The 21,656-nt window shown below is 42.0% G+C and overlaps 1 protein-coding gene across 1 annotated transcript in view; it reads right to left on the reverse strand.

Annotated features, from left to right (window-relative positions):
- Positions 1–21,656, reverse strand: part of LON2 (lon protease 2) — a 262,278-nt gene that overhangs the window by 168,221 nt on the left and 72,401 nt on the right. Inside the window, 1 exon segment of the mRNA XM_089455421.1 lies at positions 11,735–11,948. Coding sequence (XP_089311547.1) covers positions 11,735–11,948 — 214 coding nt within the window.

A 21,656-nucleotide genomic window follows, 5' to 3' on the forward strand; every position in this document is an offset into this window, starting at 1 on the left:
TGAAATGTTTGGGCAAATGGTTACCCCCACAGAACCCTTTTTTTCATCACTGTCCAGCACCCCACAAAGATGCCTCCTCAGACGGGTATATGAACCCGTATATGGTTTTCCTCCATGACAACCATGAGGGCACAAAAATTTGTAAGATCCACCACCCTTTCCCCCTTCAAGTTTGGTCACATAGTTCCACAAGGGATTTGATGTACCTTTCCCATCTTGTGCTTCAGTGTCCCCTTCAAGTTCATCCCCTTCCTCTTCAAACCCTTCCTCCTCATCATACATTCGGTCACTACTATTAGGACCAAGTTCATCCCCTTCCTCTTCCCCTCTATTCCTCACCCTTGCCATCATTAAAACCAAGAGTGGAATGATACATAGAAGCCAAAAGAACACCATCTTGGAATATGGATATAGGTGGTGGACAACCTGTAAATAAAGGAGCAAGTAGAAACAATGGGAAAGAGTAGGAGAGGGAGGAGAAAAATACAATTTTTTTTTCAAAAAAACAAGGGAGTTTGGGGTTTGAACTTACCTCTTTAGCTCTTGTAGATGAAGTCCTCCAAGCTCTTGCTCCAAGCTCCTCCTCCTTCTCCTAGCTCCTCCTTCTTCACTCCTCCAAGCTCTCCTCTCTTCTCCTCTCCTTTCCTCTCTTCTCTTCTCCTCTCCTCTCTTCTCTTCTCCAACTCTCATAAACTCAAAGTGAGAAAATGAGAAGAGAATGGGGGCTTTATTCTTTTCTAAACTCACCCTAAACTGACCCTAACCCACCCCCTCATGCTTAGTTAAGTTAAATTTTAAATGAAATTAAAAAAAAAATATGTTTATTTTGCTGCCCCGCGGGTTGCGTGCGGGTTGCGCCCGGGTGGCGTGCGGGTGGCGTGCGCTTCCGGGCAGGTTGCGTGGCGCCACCTCTTGCCCGAATCGCCTTCCGAAGCGCGATTCCGGGGGCAACGCAACCTATATGGCAGGAATCGTTTTTAAAACCAGGAATCGCGCCACCTCAAATTCGGAATCGCGCTTCTTTTGGAGATTCCGGAACGATTCCGCACGGGTCGCGGTTCCGGGTTAGGATCCGGGGGGGGCGATTCCTGCAACCCTGTGCGCAGTGCCTCAGAACGTTGACACAAAGCATTCCGGGCTAACGCTGAGGCCAAGTGGGCTAACGCTGAGCTTCAAAGGTTGTTGGAGAGGGTTTTGTGGGGCAGATTTTCTGAATATCTGCTTTCGAATAGAGAGGTATTACTGCCAGCTTATTTTGCCTATCGGGTGAGCCGGTTTGGCACCCAGTTACACTCAGATAGAGTGCATAATAAAATAACCCTCAGAATTGTTGCACTGGTTTTCCCAAGTTGGGTTTTTCCGTGGACGAGTTGTCCAAAAATAACGGTGTCACTTGTGTGTCTGTTATTTCTTTCAGCTGTTGATCTGTAGATGGTTGAGATTGTATTGTGTTTATTTCAATATTTATATGTTTAAATAACTTGTTGGCAATTAACAAGTAGGAGAAATAAACCAGAGAATACAGATAAAATTTCTAACGAGTAACACTTAGAAATTTCAACATGGTATCAGAGCATGGTTGCAGATCACTAGAGAGCTGAAGGCACCAGCTGAAGCAGACCATTTGCAATAGAAACAGTTGTCCCGACTCCCTAGTGAGAGAAGTTGTTCCTAGTAGAAAGCGGCGAAGAAGGGTTGACGCAGAGGGACTGCATCATCATTTCGGGCTAGAGAGAGGTCAACGCAGAGGCTGAGGAGGGCAGAAAAGGCTCACGAAGAGCCACGCAGAGACCAAGAGGGTTGACGCAGTTGGCTAGGGGAGCATTTCAGCCAGTGTCGGGATTGCATAGAGCCTAGAGGCTCAGCCCTTTGATTCCTCGAGCTTAGGAAGCTGTAGGAAGTTTGCGAGGAGTGAAGCTGGTGGGGTGATGTTGCTGCCAAGTCAGAACAATACCTAACGGGAAAAACCAAGGTAGAGGGAGTCGCTACCGAGGCGGATTTCTAGCCAAGGAATCCGGATCAGTGTTCCAGGTGCATAGGAGATCGGAGAGGTGTGACTCGACGGTTGGCAAACGGATTTCCAAGAGGGAGATCGAGACTCAGAGGGAGTCTAGCAGAGAACTTCCAAACGGGAAGTAGAGACTCAGAGGGAGTCAAAGAGAGAACTTCCAGAGGGAAGTAGAGACTCAAAGGAGTCGAAAGCAAGAGCAAAGAGATGGCCATGAATGGACTGAGGGATCAGAACAGGCTGAACGAGGCATCCAACTTTGTGGTCTAGAAGGCCAAAATCCTGTACATTCTAGATAGACGTCACATCAACGCCTTCGCTTTGAGAACAGTTGCTATACCAGTTGACCCGGCTGACAATGAAAAGTACAAGGAGGCAATGTCCAAGGCGAAATGCATCATCCTTGATGGGGTCAAGGATCATGTGGTCCAGCATATTGCCAAGAAGGAGAAGGCAAAGGAAATGGGGGACGCCTTGAAGACGTTGTACCAGCATACTTTCGTGCAGAGGAAGATGTTACTTGAGAATCAACTGCAGTCATACCAGATGCAGAAGGGGGAGCAGATAGATCACTTGATAGATTGAAGGAGATCTAGGACCAGCTGACTTTCATAGGAGCCACGCCGGATCAGGAGTTTATGATGAGGACCGCTCTAAACGCAGTCTCCGAGGAGTGGGAGACATTCATCCAGAGCATTCTAGGTAGGGTGAATCTTCCAAATTGGGAAGAATTGTGGGCCATCCAAGACGGGAAGTAGCAGCAAAGGAGTTTGGATCAAGAAGGAAGAGGAAGAGGATGCATCTCTGGCATCTACGAGGAAGCAAGAGAAGAGGAAGAAAAAGGACCTCTCCAAGATAAAGTGCTTCAACTGTGGGAAACTAGGGCATTATGCGAACTAATGTCCGAGCAAGAAGAATAAGGGAGAGGCATCTAACTCCAAGGCAGTGCCAGCGAAGGTGAAAAAGGAGGTAAAGCAGGATGACAATTGCGCCATAGTGCTCATGTACCTCTAGAGAAGAGGTGGGGAGACATCGAGCTGTAGTCAGAAGGACTACAGGCAATGAGAGGCAGGATCCATGAGGTACCCAATCTCTTGGATCAGATCCTTGCTACGGGAGCCCTGAAGTGAGGAGTAGTAGGACTGGCGGATGTCAGTAGAAACGAATGCGGATGAAGCAACAGAGAGTGCTATAGTGCAGTAGTCCTGGGCAGCGCAAAGCTAGCAGACTGCAGCAGTGCGAGAGGCATAGAGAAGGTTCCAACAATGCAGAATGGCATAGAGAGGTTTGCAGCAGTGCGAGAGGCAAGGAGTTGTTGTAGTAGCGCAGAGGCAGTAGAGGGAGCACTTGATAGCGACAGAGGGAGCTTCAGCATCGGGAGTGTTTCTAGCCTGACAAGGATGTCAGTAGTTGGGCAGGTCAGTTACTTACTTCTCAGTAACTGAGTTGCTATGCAACAAAGGTTAGCAGTAGCACAATGTAGCATGATGAGAGGGGATTGCAGTGCAGATGCAGTGTTGGGAGAAAGGACTAGCAGCAGCACGAATGCAAAGGGAGTTGCCATACGAATGCTGCAGTAGCAGCGGCAGTGGCAAGGGCATGGGCAGCAGTACAGGATGCAACAGTGCAGAGGATGTTGGGCGGGAAGGCTTAACATCAGCACAAGTACCGGTGCCGTATAATCAAAGTGATGCTCAGTGTGGAGTATTACTAGAGCACAGTCCTCGCTAAGAGGGAATGTTGATTTAGGGTAGCATCGGATGTGCTCTAGCCATGAAAATTAGTGGAGAGGCTAATGCACATGAGATGTCCGAGACCCATAAATAGTATGGGCAGATTCTACCCGATTTAGGAGATATTAAAATAATTAATATTTTTTTTGGAGTTCATAAGTCTAAACTTAGGAAAAATAAAATATTAATGGGTATTAATATAAAACTAGGTTAGAAGGTTCCAAAAGACATAAATCAAGCCAAATCTAATGTTAGTCATTGATTAGAGATGTAATCTCGGTCGTTGAAGACCCAACAGGAAAAGTATAAGAGGAGGCTTGAGGATCAGTTGGAGAATACACCAGAGTGATAAGTCATTCGATTTTCTAGAGCGGGGTTTGCTAAGAAAAGTCGAAGCAGTGATCAATTTGCAGCGAGGGGTAGTGGGTATTGGACAGAGAGGCAGAGAAAGTGCCAAGAGACCAGCGCAGAAGTAGAGAGAGGCAAACGTTGAGCCAGAGGGAGCCATGCAGATCTAGAAGGGACTGCGTCATCCACACAGAGGGCAGCAGGAGTGACGCAGAGGGTCGTAGAGGCAGCGCAATGCCTCAGAGGGCTGATGCAGAGGGTTCTGGGCTGACACTGAGCTTCAGAGGTTGCTGGAGAGAGTTTTGTGGGGCAGATTTTCTAAATATCTGCTTCCGAATAGAGAGGTATTACTGCCGGATTATTTTCTCGGTCGGGTGTGTCAGTTTGGCACCCAGTTGTACTCAAATAGACTGCATAATAAAATAACCCTCATAATTGCTACACCGGTTTTCCCAAGTTGGGTTTTTCCGGGGACGAGTTGTCCAAAAATAACGGTGTCACTTGTGTGTTTACTATTTCTTTCAGTTGTTGATCTGTAGATGGTTGAAGCTGTATTGTGTTTATTTCAATATTTATATGTTTAAATAACTTGTTGGTAATTAACAAGTAGGAGAAATAAACCAGAGAATACAAATAAAATTTCTAACGGGTAACACTTAGAAATTTCAACACAATGAATTAACAAAGGGTTGATGGCCAAAAGGTCAAGATCTGCTAGTGTGACTCTGATACCAAATAGAACGAACAAAGTTCGTTCTTCAAGTTAAATACTCCAAAAGACTTGGAATATAAGGATCTCCATTGAGATACAAGAATATATATTAAATGAATGAGTAAGAATGATAATACAAATGAGAATGAGGGTCATGTATATATAGCTATGTAAGCACCCTTTCACGAGCGGTCATGTCATCTTAGACATGCCTCTTTGTTTAACTAATTATTAATTAACTAATCATTATTACAATTATTTATATATATTTTATTCATAGTGAGTAAGAATGATAATACAAATGAGAATGAGGGTCCTGTATATATAGCTAGGTAAGCACCCTTTCATGAGCGGTCATGTCATCTTAGACATGCATCTTTGTTTAACTAATCATTATTACAATTATTTATATTTATATTATTTATATATATTTTATTCGTAATAGCCTTTTAGGGAAGGTCTCCGTGAGTTGTAGAAGAGTCAACCAAAAGTGAGAGGAAGAGCTAGTGTGGCAGTATTAAAATATATCTCTATTTAGTAATGCTCAGTCTTTTAGCTGTTTCTATTTTTATTCTTTTAGCAGTTTCTTAGATGAAACTGTTTGTTCTATATTCTACATAGAAACCTGATGTTTCTATTATTGTAAATATCTTTGTATTATCATTGAGTTGTTTGCTCCAGGTTAATCAATTCATTCGATATTCTTTTACATGCGTGTTTCGCACTGTTTTATGGTATCGGAGCAAGGTTAAGAGATTTCTTGAACAGTAAATCTCTCTGCATCGTAATCTCTTGAGTCCTTTCTAAGGTCGAGCCCTCTGTAAGCCAGGCAGCCTTCACTGAGTCTTAGCCTCGGCTTTGCTCGCTGTGATAAAAGCTTACAGTCGTCCATCTCGATACAGAAATGGATTCTTCCCTTGCATGATCGTTTTATTAAGGAAATAACTTTGTGGCGGTGACCGTTTTCGTGGGAGCGGAATTTTTTTTGGCTGACCAGTTTGCTTGGAATCGTGAATCTGGCTATCTTCTTCTTCGCCTGGCGGCTACTCGACCACAACGTGGAATTCCTCAGCAATCGTGATCCAGGTGTTTTCTCTCAAAACTCATTTGTTTTTTTTGAAAGTCGGAGTCGTGGGTTGAAAATTCGATCTGCAGGCAAAATCGTGGTTTTAGTCTCAATTGCTGTCAAACCCGTGGATATCTGTGGATACGCGTGCAATTTGAAACTTGTGGATAGATATTTGACACCTGTGGATATATATTTCAGATCTGTGGATACATATTTGAAAACCGTGGTCAATATATACATTTTGAAACCCGTGGATTTATACCTCAGACCCGTGGATACATTTTTGAAACCCGTGGTTCATTCTGTGGATAAATATTTGAAACACGTTGTTCATATATACATTTGAAACCCGTGATATATATTTCAGACCCGTGGATGCAAATTTCAAACCCGTGTTTATTTTCAAACGCGTATATGCCTGAGACGTGACGTGAAATATATATATACGTATATACCTGAGACGTATATATCCGTGGTGTTTGCCGGCATACCTGAGACGTGAAATATATATACGTATATACCTGAGACGTATATACCTGAGACGTATATATCCGTGGTGTTTGCCGACATACCTGAGACGTGGTGTTTGACGGCATAAGTGGAGTGGTGTTTGCCGGCAGTGTAAACGTGAAGCTGAGACAGCACATATCCACATAAAGGTATTTTCAGATCCACGTAGTTTCCAGATCATAGTGACGGCATAACGCATCTTTTCAGGGATTTTCCAGTGACGGTATTTTCAAGTGACGCCATCTTGAGTTGCAGAAGGCTAGCAACTCAGTGATTGGGACCTTACATCTGCGTCAGTGCAAGATTCTGTTATAACAGACTGAAAATGAATAATCATAATGTAATTCATTTTGCTCCAGGCCCTTCCTAGGGCGACATCCTGTTGATTTGGGGTAGCATCGAATGTGTTCTAGCCACGAAAATTGGTGGAGAGGCTAAGGCACATGAGATCTCCAATACCCAGAAAGGGTTTGGGCAGATTCTAAATAGTTTGGGAGATATTAAAATAATTAATATTTTTAATGGAGTCCCTAATTCTAAACTTGGGGAAAATAAAATATTAATGTGAATTAATATAAAACTGTGTTAGAATGGTATAAAAGTCATGGACCAAGCCAGATCTAATCTTAGCCGTTGATTAGGGACTTAATCTCGGTCGTTGATTTGTCAACAAGAAAAGTATAAGAGGAGACTTGAGGGTCACTTGGAGAACACACCAGATGATTAGTCATTCTATTCTCTAGAGCGGGGTTTGCTAAAAGAGATAGAATCAGTGATCGGGAGAGCAGCTTAGGGGCGTTGAGTACAGATAAACAGAGAAGGCAACGATTGTGCCGGGAGAGCAGTGCAGCAGCCAAGGAGGTGACGCAAAGCCAGAAAGGGCACACGCAGGGCCAGAGGCAGCCAAGTGTTGCGTAGAGCACCAGAGGGGCCAGCGCAGCTGACGCAGAGGCTCCCAGAGTTGACGCAGGGCCTCCTGGGCTGAAGCAGTTCCAGCGTGAGACAAAGAGGGGCTGACGTAGTCTATATTGGGCAGAAGCTCGGGTTGCAGGAGCAGTTTCGTGCTGAAGAGCTGCCGGAAGGATTTTTCGGGGTTTCAACCAAGAGATTTCTCTCAAACTGTGAGGTATAGCTGCTAAGGAAATTCTACGTTGGGTAGGTCAGTTTCGGCACACAAATTGTACTCTCATATTGCTTAATAAGAAAACCCTTAGATAGTTGCACCGGTTTTCCCGCATTGGGTTTTTCCGGGGACATTGGTCCAAAAATAATGGTGTCATGTGGTGTGTTTGTTCTTGTTTCTTTTAGTTGTTGATCTGTAATATGTTGAGCATGCATCGGTGTTTATTTTCAGTATTTACTTTGTAATAACTTGTTAAAGAAAAGTAACAAGTGGGTAGGAATAAATCAGAAAAACTGCATGAAGGGTTTCTAAACTAAGTAAACTTAGAAACTTCAACATGATATCAGAGCATGATTGCAGATCATAAGAGGACTAAAAGACATCAGTCGAGCGGAGCAATAACAGCAGACAACAACTGTCTCAAGGTGACAGAAGCTGTTTCTAGCAGCGCAGAAGCCAAGGAAGTGTGACGCAGAGACGGCTAGAGCCACGTAGAGGAAGCCAGGAATTGCGCAGAGCCTTAGAGAGGCCAGTGTTGCTGACGCAGAAGGCCAGAGGGCTGATGCGAGCATCCCAAGGCTGACACAAACCCATCTGGGGTGAAGCAGAGCCAGTGTGGGGCAGAGAGGAGCTGACGCAGTTCACAGAGAGGCATTTGCTGGAGTCTAGAAGGCTGCAGAAATATTGAAGAGTGGAGCTGGTGAGGTATTATAGTCAGAACAGTACCTGACAGAGCAGGGCCAGAGGAGTTGTTACCGAGGGTTTCTAGCCGAGGAACCTGGATCAGCAGTGTAGTTGCACAAGACAATCAAAGTAGAGGACATCTTGACAAGCGGCAGAAGGATTTCCAGGAGGGAAATCAAGACTCAGAAGGAGTCTAGAAGAGAACTTCCAGACGGGAAGTAGAGACTCAGAGGAGTCGAACCGAGAACTTCTAGGAGGGAAGTAGAGGAGCGTCATGGCACTACACGAGGTAAGAGACCAAGATAGACTGGACGGAGCATCGTACTTCGCAGTCTAGAAGGCCAAAATCTTATCAGTGCTTGACGGGAATCGTGTCAAGAACTTCGCCTTAAAGGTTATAGCTATCCCAGTCAACCCCAATGATAACGACAAGTACGAAGAGGCGATGGCAAGGGCCAAGTGCATTATTCTTGACGGGGTCAAAGATCATGTGGTACCACATATAGCCTAAAAGGAAACGGTAGTTGAGATGTGGGAGGCTCTTAAGAACCTGTATCAGCATACTTCTGTGCAGAGAATAATGTTGCTTGAGAACTAGATGAGGTCGTATTAGATGAAGAAGGGTCAATCGGTTGGCACCTTCCTCGGAGGACTGAATGAGATCCGAGACCAGTTGACTGCTACAGGAGAGACACCAGATCAGGAGCTTATGGTGAGAACAACCCTAAATGCTATCTCAGAAGATTGGGAAGTGTTTGTCCAGAGTATCTTGGGCAAAGGAACTCTCCTATCTTGGGACGAAATGTGGGCAGCTCTTCGCTAGGAAGAGATCAAACGGCAGTCAAAGACATGTAGCAGCAGCAAAAGGATCAAAGTTCAGCAGGAGGAGGAAGATGTGGCCCTAGCATCTGAGGGGAAACAAGAGAAGCGGAAGAAGAAAGATCTCTCCAAGATCAAGTGCTTCCACTGTGGGGAGATGGGTCATTATGGAACCCAGTGCCCAAGGAAGAAGAGTAAGGGAGAGTCTTCCGATTCTAAGGCAACACTAGCACGGGAAGAGAAGGAAGTTTTGACAGACGATCACTGTGCCATGAGTGCACACGCACCACTTGAGCAGAAGTGGGGAGACATCGAGCTGTAGTCAGGACTACAGGCGATGAGGGCAGGATCCTCAAGGTACCCTGCCTCTTGGATTAGACCTTGCTATGGGAGCCTCATAGAGGAGTAGCAGTACTGGCAATGTCTATAGAGACGGATGTGGATGGAGCGATAGAGGGAGCTACAATGCAGGATTCCCAGGACAGGACGAGGCTAGCAGGCTGCAACAGTGCGAGAGGCACGGGAGTGTTGCATTAATGTAGGATGGCATACTTGTTGCAACGGTGCGAGATGCATGGAGTTGTTGCAGTAGCGCAGAGGTCAGAGAGGGAGCACTTGTCAGTGACAGAGGGAGCTTTAGCATCATGAGTGTTTCTAGCCTGACGGAGATGTAAGAGTTGGGAGATCAGCTACTTACTTCTCAGTAACTGGGTTGCAGTGCAACAGTTAGCAGTGGTAGTGCTATGGGCAGCACGATGCAACATGATGAGAGGGGTTGCAGTGCAGATGCAGCAGTGGCAGTGGCAGGGCCATGGGTAGCAGCACGGATGCAGAGGGAGTTGCAGTATGGATGCAACAGTGGCAGTGGCTGGGCCATGGGTAGCAATATAGGATGCAGCAGTGCAGAGGATGTTGGGCAACAAGCCTAGCATCAGTACAGGGACCGATGCCAGATGATCAGAGTGATACTCAGTCAGAAGTATTGCTAGAACACAGTCCTCGCTAAGAGGGAGTGTTGATTTGGGGTAACATCAGATGTGCTCTAGTAAGGCACATGAGATTTCCAATACCCAGAAAGGGTTTGGGCAGATTCTAAACAGTTTGGGAGATATTAAAATAATTAATATTTTTAATGGAGTCCCTAATTCTAAACTTAGGGAAAATAAAATATTAATGTGAATTAATATAAAACTATGTTAGATTTGTCCAAAAATCATGGATCAAGCCAGATCTAATCTTAGCTATTGATTAAGGACTTAATCTCGGCCGTTGATTTGTCAATGAGAAATGTATAAGAGGAGGCTTGAGGATCACTTGGAGAACACACTAGATGATCAGTCATTCTATTATCTAGAGCGGGGTTTGCTAAGAGAGATAGAATCAGTGATTGGGAGAGCAGCTGAGGGGCACTGAGTACAGAGAAACAGAGAAGGCAGTGATTGTGCCGGGAGAGCAACCCAGCAGCGAAGGAGGGTGACGCAAAGCCAGCAAGGGCTCACGTAGGTCCATGCAGAGGTAACCAGGTGTTGCGCAGAGCACCAGAGGGGCTAGTGCAGCTGAACAGAGGCTCCCAGAGCTGACGCAGGGCCTCCTAGGGCTGACGCAGGGCCAGCATGAGACAGAGATGGGCTGACAGTCTAGATTGGGCAGACGCTTGGGTTACAGGAGCAGTGTTGTGCTGAAGAGCTGCCAGAAGGATTTTCTGGGATTTCAGCCAGGAGATTTCTCTCAAACTGTGAGGTATAGCTGCTAAGGAAATTCTTTGTTGGGTAGGCCAGTTTCGGCACCCAGATTGTACTCTGATATTGCTTAATAAGAAAACCCTCAGATAGCTGCACCAATTTTCCCGCATTGGAGTTTTCCGGGGACATTGGTCCAAAAATAATGGTGTCATGTGGTGTGTTTGTTCTTGTTTCTTTTAGTTGTTGATCTGTAATATGTTGAGCATGCACCGGTGTTTATTTTCAGTATTTACTTTGTAAATATCTTGTTAAAGAAAAATAACAAGTAGGTAGGAATAAATCAGAAAAAGTGCATGAAGGGTTTCTAAACTAAGTAAACTTAGAAACTTCAACACATCCTCCAACCTCCTCAAAAACCAAGGGAGCTTTATTCTCCCCTTCACAACCTGGACCAAGGATTACTATTCCTCCACCTGTTGCTGTTCAATTTAGATTTCTGCTTGCAAGTTTTTTCAGTTCTGGGAATTTGGCTTGTAACAGATCAGTGTTACCTGAATGACCTTGAAGGGGTTTCTGAGATTTTTCCGATAAAATCTATTAGAAATCTAGAAGCAGCAGATTAGTGATGACGGTCAGTTAGGGGTGCAGTTGTACCCCTCACTGCTCAACACTAAACCGCATCACCTCCCAGCCACATAGCCATACTTATATTCTAATTCCCATTAGATTACTATGCGGTTTCATCCTTAATACAAAATGGATGGGCCCAATAGAAGATAAACAGAAAAAAATATGCACCTTGATGTAGTAACAGTGCAGTAAAAGAGTAATTCACATAACCAGTTGTCTGGAAAATATGTAGAAGTCACAAACCAGATAAGATATTTTAGATCAAAAACATCTACAAGGAAATTCTGGCTTCATGTTCTATTCCCAGTTTATTTCTGACAATTCGGTCTTCAAGAATGGATGTGCCTAATATTAGTGGCATTTCACATTACTGAAGCAAAAAATTACACCAAAAAGCATTGGAAAAAGTATAATACCTCTGAAATTTGAAGATACCGAGATGTGAGACCATGTTGGTCAAGAACTCGAGGTATTAAATGGCACATAGCTATTCTTAGTTTTTCAGCTGGTGTATACCCAGGCAATTCTATCACTTCCATACGGTCCAAAAGTGCTGGAGGTATTGGCTGCACTCTATTTGCAGTTGCTACAAATACCACTTTGGAAAGGTCAAAAGGAACATTTAAATAGCTGGAGAAAACATAATTAAGGAACAATAAATATACGTGGATGAAATGAATAGGTTTCATTTTATTTACAAGTTACATTGAACTTTTTCACTTTCTGGCAAAAAAAAATTATTTCGATATTACTTTAATCTATTAATCTTCCTATGTCAAGGGGAAAACACTAGCCACTCACTATTCAGTACTTCTGAGCATGAATTTACAAATCCTTAGTGTAGATACCAAGAAATATAATGTACATCAATCAGAAAGGAAAGATTCAGGATGCTTTGAAAACAAAATCTATTCTATAGTGCCAAAACCATTAATACAGTAACTATTACTTATAAAACATAAGCGAAAAGTATAATGAACAGGTTCAAGTTGTGGCACAGAAAAAAAGACATTTTTGAGAGTTCAGTCTCATACATGCTCTAGACATTATATATAAAGATTCCATCAGAAGCAAGAATCATGCCAACTTGAAATACTGTTTACAGTTCAAGAGAGCAATTGTGCCAGCTAATTGTTGATTAAGAATACCTGCTGCTATCGAATCCCTTACAGATTTTATCCACCAGAAAGCTTCTTCCAAAGAGCATCATTATTTCCAATACTGACAGCAAGTTTTATTCACGTGTCTTGAGTGGTAATCAAAATAATAAGACTAAAGTGTTAGGATCCATAGTGCTTATGATGTATCACAAACCATGTATCAAAGAAACACTAGAAATGCTCCAATACTTTTGTTAATTAGAAGTTAGAAAAGCCTTACGGTAGGGTGAAACCATAGAGTAATCCTTACAGAAGGATATACTCCATATCTTCACCTAAGAGGGTGATTACAATAACAATTAGATTCCTACCCCATAAGGAGAAAAACATCTTTACTTATAGCTACCTAGCAAACCCTAAACCCAACCACTAGTGGTCCCTGTTGCTGCAAAATCTAGTAGGCCTTGTGAAGGGATTCACAAGGCAAAGACCGACCCTATGGCAACAATGAGGAACGATTGCCACGGTCACCTCAGCAATCTTCCTCTTGCTATTTAGTGGAATTTCACAACAAGGGAGGCTTCCATGTATTCACCTATAAAGTATAAACATATTCTAATTAGAGGGCTCAAGGTGATATAAATAGGCCAAGGAAAGATAACTTGAATATGATTTATTGTTATGCAATGATAAAGGAGTACCTAGACATATAGAAGTTAAAGAAAGGGTTTAGTTAATGATTAGATCAATAAAGCAAAAGGGAAAAACCTCAAATAGGCTTCCAATTGAAACTTGGCTAAGGACTAGGGTTTCTAAGGCACAAAATAGTTTGGGAAGGATGACATACGCCCTACTTAGGGAACTCTCACCACAATAGAAGAAAGATTTTGCATTTAAACAGATTATAGAGGCAAAACTTGAAATTTCATCCACAAACATCCACCTAAAATAGCCCTACAAGAAAATTGGCCTTACAAAAGCTCTAGTAACTTGGTCAATGCCTAATCTAACTTGGGTAAATGGAGTTTTACGGAAAATTCTTATAGGAAGATGAAATTTGATTGGCATAAGGGAGGAAATATAATTTTCCACTTCTAAAAGCCTAACTTTCATTTTTGTGAGGGAAGAAATTAAATATAGAAGATGCACCATATTGACCACTGGAGTGGAAACTGATGATTATATGAAAGACTCCATGCCCAAGGATGATCCAGAGGACGTGACGTGGAAATGACTTGGAAATTATCCTAAGTCAAAGAGTTGAGTCAACGGACATGTGGAAGATGACTGAGCACACTGCATCATAAATACACCATTATTTGGCAAAATCGAATTTCCCAGAGATAAAGCAGCAGTTGCACATGTGGAAAATCGAATTTATTAGAGGAACTCATGTACTGAAGGAATATTCTATGGAATATTTAGACTAAGGATTTCGTGGGGCCTTCTCTCACTGTTAGCTCAAGTTGCTTCTACACTTAGCACTTCACATGGAGGATTACGAGTTTCACTTGAGGAAATCACGCAGTTCCTAGGGATTTGCGCAGAGCATCTTTGGGATCATCATCTGAAGTGGCGGCACTTGGTTCGACTAGAGTTATTTCATTGCTTTGGTTCACTCATGGATATGTTTACTATGCCATATAGAGAATTCGATTTTCCTTGGGTGCCAATGAGGAATTCGATTTGCCTTAATGTCTCTATCATCTCCACTTGGAACTCGACTTGCTCTTTCTTGAGATTTGATCCAAATTCAGTTTCAACATGCAACGCTGCATTGGGATTTGCTCCCAACTCTCTATATAATGAGGTTATGTGCTCTCATATTGTATCATGTTATGAACTATTGGACTTGAGGAAACTCTATCATTTTGTACTTGCATATTTTCTTAATATAATCAAAGACTTTGAGGCTATCTGGCGAGTGTTCTCTTGGCATTATGAGGTGATTTCATTTCATGCTATTGTTGTTGTGTTTAATTTATTTTGCATATTGAATTAATATTAGTTTATATTTGACATCTTGCTTGGATTGATGTGTGCAAGCTATATTGCATATATCATTGATTTAGAGTAGTATTATAGGGATAAGTTGTTACGAACATATATATTGCATAAAATAAAATAAACATAAATAAATATAAATAAATGTAAATACTAAATAATCAAGTAATGATTATGTTAAGTAGTCATTAGTTAACTGAAAAGGCATGTCCCAATCACGAAAGGACACCTGCTTAGATATATATGTGGGTCCTCATTGTAACATTTTACATCACTTGTACAGTTTTATATAATAATAAATTATTATTACAAATACCTTGTATTTTTACGTTTAAGTCAACAAGCTATAAGTTTTGTTGCTTCAGTGGTATCGAAGCCATGCCGCACAATATAACCATGCGAGTCTTTGAACGTTGTTCGCCACAAAATATGCCATTACATTCATGTCCTGAATTCTTGGAGCAATTTAGTAAAATTCAAGAAGCATTTCAGCATTTGGAAAAATCATATGCAGAAGGTAAAGCATGTCGAAAACAAATCAATAATAAGGAAGATAATAGCAACAGTGAAGAAATGAAACAAGGTGAAGCAGAAAAAAAAGATGTTGATCAGAACGATGATAATAAAAATGAAAATATAATAGATAATGATGAATATGAGAATGATATTGATCAAGATGATGATCCAGATGAAGATGGTGTGGATGAGGACTATCTTGAGAAATAGGAAGATGAACAATATCATAACAATGAGAAAGAAGACATTGATGATGATGAAGAGGAAGACATGGAAGAAGAAAAAGAAAAAGTGGATTATGAAAAGAGGAAGAAGAAAATGCAAGAAACACATATTCAACCTTTGTTGAGGGCGGTTCTATTATCCAACCAGAAGAGGTTTTGTCAATTTCTGATAATAAAAATGATATTACCAAGGTGTCTTCAGTACCATCTCCTCTTGTTGCTTTCGCTGCAGTAGATCAAAATAATGAGGTTGATTTGGATCTTGGTAACTATGAGCACGTTTTAGATGTGACATTAACTAACAATATCACCACAGGGAATATATATCAGTCTGTTATCGACAATGAACGAAGGGGAAACTACCTAGGAAAGACTGTAGAGGTAATTCCACATATTACAGATGTCATTCGAGATTGGATTATAGCTCTAGCAGGAATTCCTGTTGATGGGAAAGAAGGCCTAGCAAATGTCTGCATCATTGAATTGGATGGAACATTTGGCGATATTAAATCAATGCCACTCAATGAGTCTTTGTGTCAACTGTCATATTTAGTTGGGCCAGAAAACTTTTGTCGGGTCCATGTAAGCCTTGTACCAGTTATAGGTGTTGTTGGAGAGCAGAAAACCAAACCAACACAGCATAGTGCTCGGGAACTAAGAGCATTGGGGTTGACACTGTTGATTGGGGGTAGCATCGGATGTGCTCTAGCCATGAAAATTGGTGGAGAGGCTAAAGCACATGATATCTCCAAGACCCAGAAATGGTTTGGATAGATTGTACCCGATTTGGGACATATTTAAATAATAATATTTTTAATGGAGTTCCTAAGTCTAAACTTAGGAAAAATAAAATATTAATGGGTCCTGGGGCTGACACAGAGGCCAGAAGGGCTAACGCTAAGCTTCAATTATGTTGGAGAGGGTTTCGTGGGACAGGTTTTCTGAATACCTGTTTCCAGATATAGAGGTATTGTTGCCGTGTATTTTTCTTTGTAGGGTGAGCCGGTTAGGCACCCAGGTGTGCTCAGATAGACTGCATAATAATATAACCCTTTGAATAGCTGCACCTGTTTTCCCGCATTGAGTTTTTCCAGAACATTTGTCCAAAAATAACGACGTCACTTGTGTGCTTGTTTTCTTTCAGTTGATGATTTGTAGATGTTGTGACTTATTGTGTTTATTTCGATATTTAAATGTATTAAATAACTTGTTCGAATTTAAACAAGTAGAAGAAATAAACCAGCAGAATATAGATTAATTTTCTAACGAATAGACTTAGAAAATTCAACATGGTATCAGAGGGTGGTTGCAGATCACACGAAAACTGAAGGCATTAGCTTAGTAGAGCATTTGCAGCAGATTCAGTTGTCTCAAGTGATAGAGTTGATCCTTGCAGAAAGCGACAGAGGAAGGAGTAACGCAGAGGGACTACGTCATCAATCTGGGCCAAAGAGAGGTGGCACAGACGCTAAGGAAGGCAGAAACAGGCTCACGCAGAGCCACGCAGAGGCCAGGAGGGCTAACGGAGTTGGCTGAGGGAGTTGTTTTGTCGATGTCGGGATTGCGCTGAGCCAAGAGGCTCAATCCTTTAATTGTTGGGGATAGGAGGCTGAGGGTAGTTTGTGGAGCGACGTTGGTGGGGTACTGTGGTCAAAACAGTACCTAACAGGGCAAGACCAAGGTGGAGGGAGTTGATGCCGAGGCGGATTTCTAGCCAAGGAATCCGGATAAGTGTTGCAGTTGCACAAACGATCGGAGTGGGGAAACTTGATGTTGGCAGAAGGATTTCCAGGAGGGAAATCAAGACTCAAAGGGAGTCCAGAAGAGAACTTCCATACGGGAAGTAGAAAGACTCAGCAGGAGTCGAACAAAGGACTTCTAGGAGGGAAGTAGAGAAAATTGGAAGAGTCGTTAGAGAAGAGCAGCGAGATGGTCGTGAATGGGTTGAGAGATCAAGACAGGCTAGACAGAGCGTCCAACTTTGTGCTCTGGAAGGCCAGGATCTTGTCCATTCTAGACAGACATCGCATCAAGGGCTTCACCTTGAGAACGATGGTTATCCCAGTTGACCCGCTAGAAAATGATAGGTACGAGGAGGCACTGGCAAAGGCAAAGTGCATTATCCTTGATGGGGTCAAGGATCATGTGGTACCACATAGTGCCGAGAGGGAAACGACAAAGGAGATGTGGGACGCTTTGAAGACATTGTACCAGCATACTTCCATGCAGAGGAAGATGCTCCTAGAGAATCAACAAATGGCATACCAGATGCAGAATGGAGAGCAGATAGATATCTTCCTCGATTGGTTGAAAGAGATCTTTGACCAGCTAACTTCCATAGGGGCCACGCCGGATGAGGAATTAATGGTGACGACCGCACTTAACGCAGTCTCCGAGGATTGGGAGGTATTTGTCTAGAGCATATTGGGTAGGACGAGTCTTCCGAATTGGGAAGAAATGTGGGCGGCTCTTCCTCAAGAAGAGATCAGACTGTTGACCAAAGCAGGGAGTAACAGCAAAGGGGTCAGGATCAAGAAGGAGGAAGAAGAGGATACAACTCTAGCATCTGCAGGAAAGCAAAAGAAGAGGAAGAAGAAGGACCTCTCCAAGGTCAAGTGCTTCCATTGTGGGGAACTGGATCATTTTGCAAACCAGTGTCTGAGGAAGAAGAGTAAGGGAGAGGCTTCTGACTCGAAGGCAACGCCAGCGAAGGCGGAGAAAGATGTCAAGGAGGATGACGATTGTGCCATAAGTGCTCATGTGCCACTTGAGAAGAAGTGAGGAGACATCGAGCTGTAGTCAGGAGGACTACAGAGGATGAGGGGCAGGATCCTCGAGGTACCCAACCTTTTGGATTATACCTTGCTACGGGAGCCCCGTAGAGGAGTAGCAACACTGGCGGATGTCAATAGAGACGGATGCGGATGAAGCGACAGAGAGTGCTACAATGCAGGAGTCCCCGGGTAGCGCGAGGCTAGCAGGCTACAACAGTTCGAGAGGCACGGGAGTGTTGCACCAGTGCAGGATGGCACATAGAGGTGTGCAACGGTGCGAGATGTAGGAATTTGTTGCAGCAGCATAGAGGTCAGTAGAGGGAGCACTTGTTAGCAACAGAGAGGGCTTCAGCATCGAGAGTGTTTCTAGCCTGACAGGGATGTCAGAAGTTGGGTGGATCAATTACTTACTTCTCAGTAATTGAGTTGCAGTGCAGTAGCACGATGCAACATGATGAGATGGGATGTAGTGCAGATGTAGTGTTGGGAGGATGGACCAGCAGTAGCACAGATGTAGAGGGAGCTAACGTATGGATGCAGTAGTGGCAGTGGCAGAGCCATGGGCAACAGTATAGGATGCAGCAATGCAGAGGATGTTGGGCAAGGAGGCCTAGCATCAGCACAAGTACTAGTGTCAGATAATCAGAGTAATGCTCAGTGACGAGTATTACTAGAGCACAGTCCTCGCTAAGAGGGAGTGTTGATTTGGGGTAGCATCGGATGTGCTCTAGCCATGAAAATTGGTGGAGAAGCTAAAGCACATGAGATCTCCAAGACACAGAAATGGTTTGGACATATTGTACCCGGTTTGGGAAATATTAAAATAATTATATTTTTAATGAAGTTCCTAAGTATAAACTTAGGAAAATAAAATATTAATGGGTATTAATATAAAACTGGGTTAGAAGGTTCCAAAAGTCATGGATCAAGCCAAATCTAATCTTAGCCATTGATTAGAGATTTTATCTCGATTGTTGATGGACCAACAAGAAAAGTATAAAAGGAAGCTTGAGGGTCAGTTGGAGAACACACCAGAGTGATCAATCATTCATTTTGTTAGAGTGGGGTTGCTAAGCAAAGTTGAATCAGTGATCAACAACGAGCAGCAGTGAGTACAAGGCACAGAGGCAAGGACAATACTGGGAGACCAGCATAGAAGTAGATAAAGCGAGAGCAGCAGTCAGTCTAAGCTACGCAGAGCCCAGCAAAGGCAGCGCAGATCCCAAAGAGATTGTGTCATCCACGCAAAGGGCAAAGGGAGTGACACAGAGGTTCCTAGAGGTTGCGCAGTGCCTCAGAGGGCTGACACAGAGGGTCCTGGGGCTAACGCAGGTCAGCAAGAGGCTGACGCAAAGGCCAGAAGGTCCAACACTGAGCTTCAGTTGTGCTGGAGAGGGTTTCGTGGGACAGGTTTTCTGAAATACCTATTTCTAAATATAGAGGTATTATTGCTGTGTATTTTTCTCTGTCGAGTGAGCTGGTTAGGCATCCAGTTGTACTCAAATAGATTGTATAATAATATAACCCTCTGAATAGTTGCACCGGTTTTCCCGCATTGGGTTTTTCCGGGGACATTTGTCCAAAAATAACGGTTTCACTTGTGTTCTTGTTTTCTTTCAGTTGATGATCTGTAGATGTTGTGACTGTATTGTATTTATTTCGATATTTAAATTTATTAAATAACTTGTTCGAATTTAAACAAGTAGAAGAAATAAACCAGGAGAATATAGATTAATTTTCTAACGGATAGACTTAGAAAATTCAACAGAAACCTCATTAGCTCGTTTTTCTTGGTGATCTCTGAGGCGCGAAATTTCATTTTAGGAGGAATGTTTGGTCTATCTTATTCATTATATTTCTCTAATCCTTTGCAAACTAATACTTGTTCAAGTATGTAGGAAAGATCTTTTGTATTGTGTGCAGGAATCCATCTGAAAGTGAGAGAAATCTCAATTAGATCAACTCACTCCTAGAGTCACAACAATCCAAGACTCAGCGTTTTTTTCGCTCCAAGTCTTCCATCCAACGAAGAGCAAAAGGGAGTTTTCTTACTCTATAGCTACTTGATCATCTATTTAAATTTAAAATACTTCTATGATTCTAGTTTTTTCAAAGTTATATCTCCTATTCAAGAGTCATTTCCAAAGCTAGGCAAGTATGGGGTTTCACTCTCATTATTTGAGCTAGTATTTTGTATATTAAATTGTAATTTAGTTTTGGTTTCTTTTTCCTAATTTCACACTGACAATTGGTTTTGTGTTTTGTAGCCCATAGGCTTGAGCATTGGACAGCAAGGAGCTTGAGGAAAAGCTTTAGGAAACTACTCACTCGTGAGTATGCAGGACACCCTCACGCTATCGAAAGACTGATTTCTAGGGAGGCCATAAGCACTTGGGAGAGAGTTGCAAACTCATCAGGCCATGGGCCTTCAAGCCTTGTGAATCTCTTTTGGAGAGTTTTTTTCCATCTTCAACTTTGTTGTTATATTTTTTTGGAGAAAGTCTAGCTTTGTTAAATTCTTATCTTTGTAAAGATCTCTCTCATATTGTGGGCAGCCCTCTTAGAGGCATTTTTACCTACTTTAAGCGCTAATAAAACATAAAAAAAATTGTTTGAGGGAGCTTGGGATTTTTCCCATGGCATCCCCTTCTTCATTTAGAGGAGGGATTCTTGTGGGTGGACTAATTTTTCTTCTAGTTTTTTTTAGTTTTCTAGCACTTAATTTCATTTTGTGCATACTTAAAATCAACACATTTCACTCCACATGCAATTTTTACTAATCTTGTATTTAAATTTCCACATGCATAAGCTTCCAAATTGTAAACTTGAACAAATCTTATCTTATGTGTAAACACTTCATACTTTGACAAGTTTTAATTGTTTCATAATTTCTTCAAGTATATGCTTCACTACTTGGTCAATTTATGTTATATGTCATAGAAACTATTGGAGCACTATCATTTATTTGAAACAATTGTAGCTTAAAGCAATCTATTCCATTTTACTTGCCTATTTTCCATTTAATGGTGCAAACACATATGAGCTCATTTACATTCTAGTCTCTCAAGTTTTGCAACTATCTTATTTCTCTTTGAAGCATTTGCATGTAGCATTATTTTAAATTGGGGAATTAACACAATTTGCACTTCATCTAAGCATTTTAGTATAGGAAGGCCCCAAACCTCATTAAAATTTTACTTCCAACATAAGTTGGTTGAATTAAACATCTTAGGGACACTCTACTCCTCTATTGACTCTTCACTGTGAGATCCATATTTTTGGACGAGGGTGAGGTCCGAGGATTAAAGAATTAGATTGTAATCTTGTTGTACAAATAATAAATAAAACTAACCAAAAGCACTTCCCATTATATTTACTTTACTTGTCTTTTGATGGTTTGAGTTTTCATATGCAAAATCTATTCCAAAAGCAAGTATTGTAATCCTTTCAAACAAGTGCTTTATTTTCATGCTTCAAGTCTAATTGCATAATGATGTCTTGGTTTAGCACTTCATTTATTTTACATTTCCAAGTTAATTACTAATTGTTGGGTTTTGGTAAGATATGTTTCACATGTTTTTTTTATTCATAAAGTTGATTATCTCAAAAGCTTTTTTTATCTTGCAATATCTTGTGCTAACAAAATTTTGTTTACAATTTAGGGTTACTTTGCTTTCTCTTTTGAGAGCATTTCATTTTACTTTGAGCAAATATATGTTT

Source organism: Pinus tabuliformis, chromosome 7, assembly GCF_031772625.1.
Source record: "Pinus tabuliformis cultivar Carrire ecotype Pingquan chromosome 7, CPIR1, whole genome shotgun sequence".
Lineage (NCBI taxonomy): Eukaryota > Viridiplantae > Streptophyta > Pinopsida > Pinales > Pinaceae > Pinus > Pinus tabuliformis.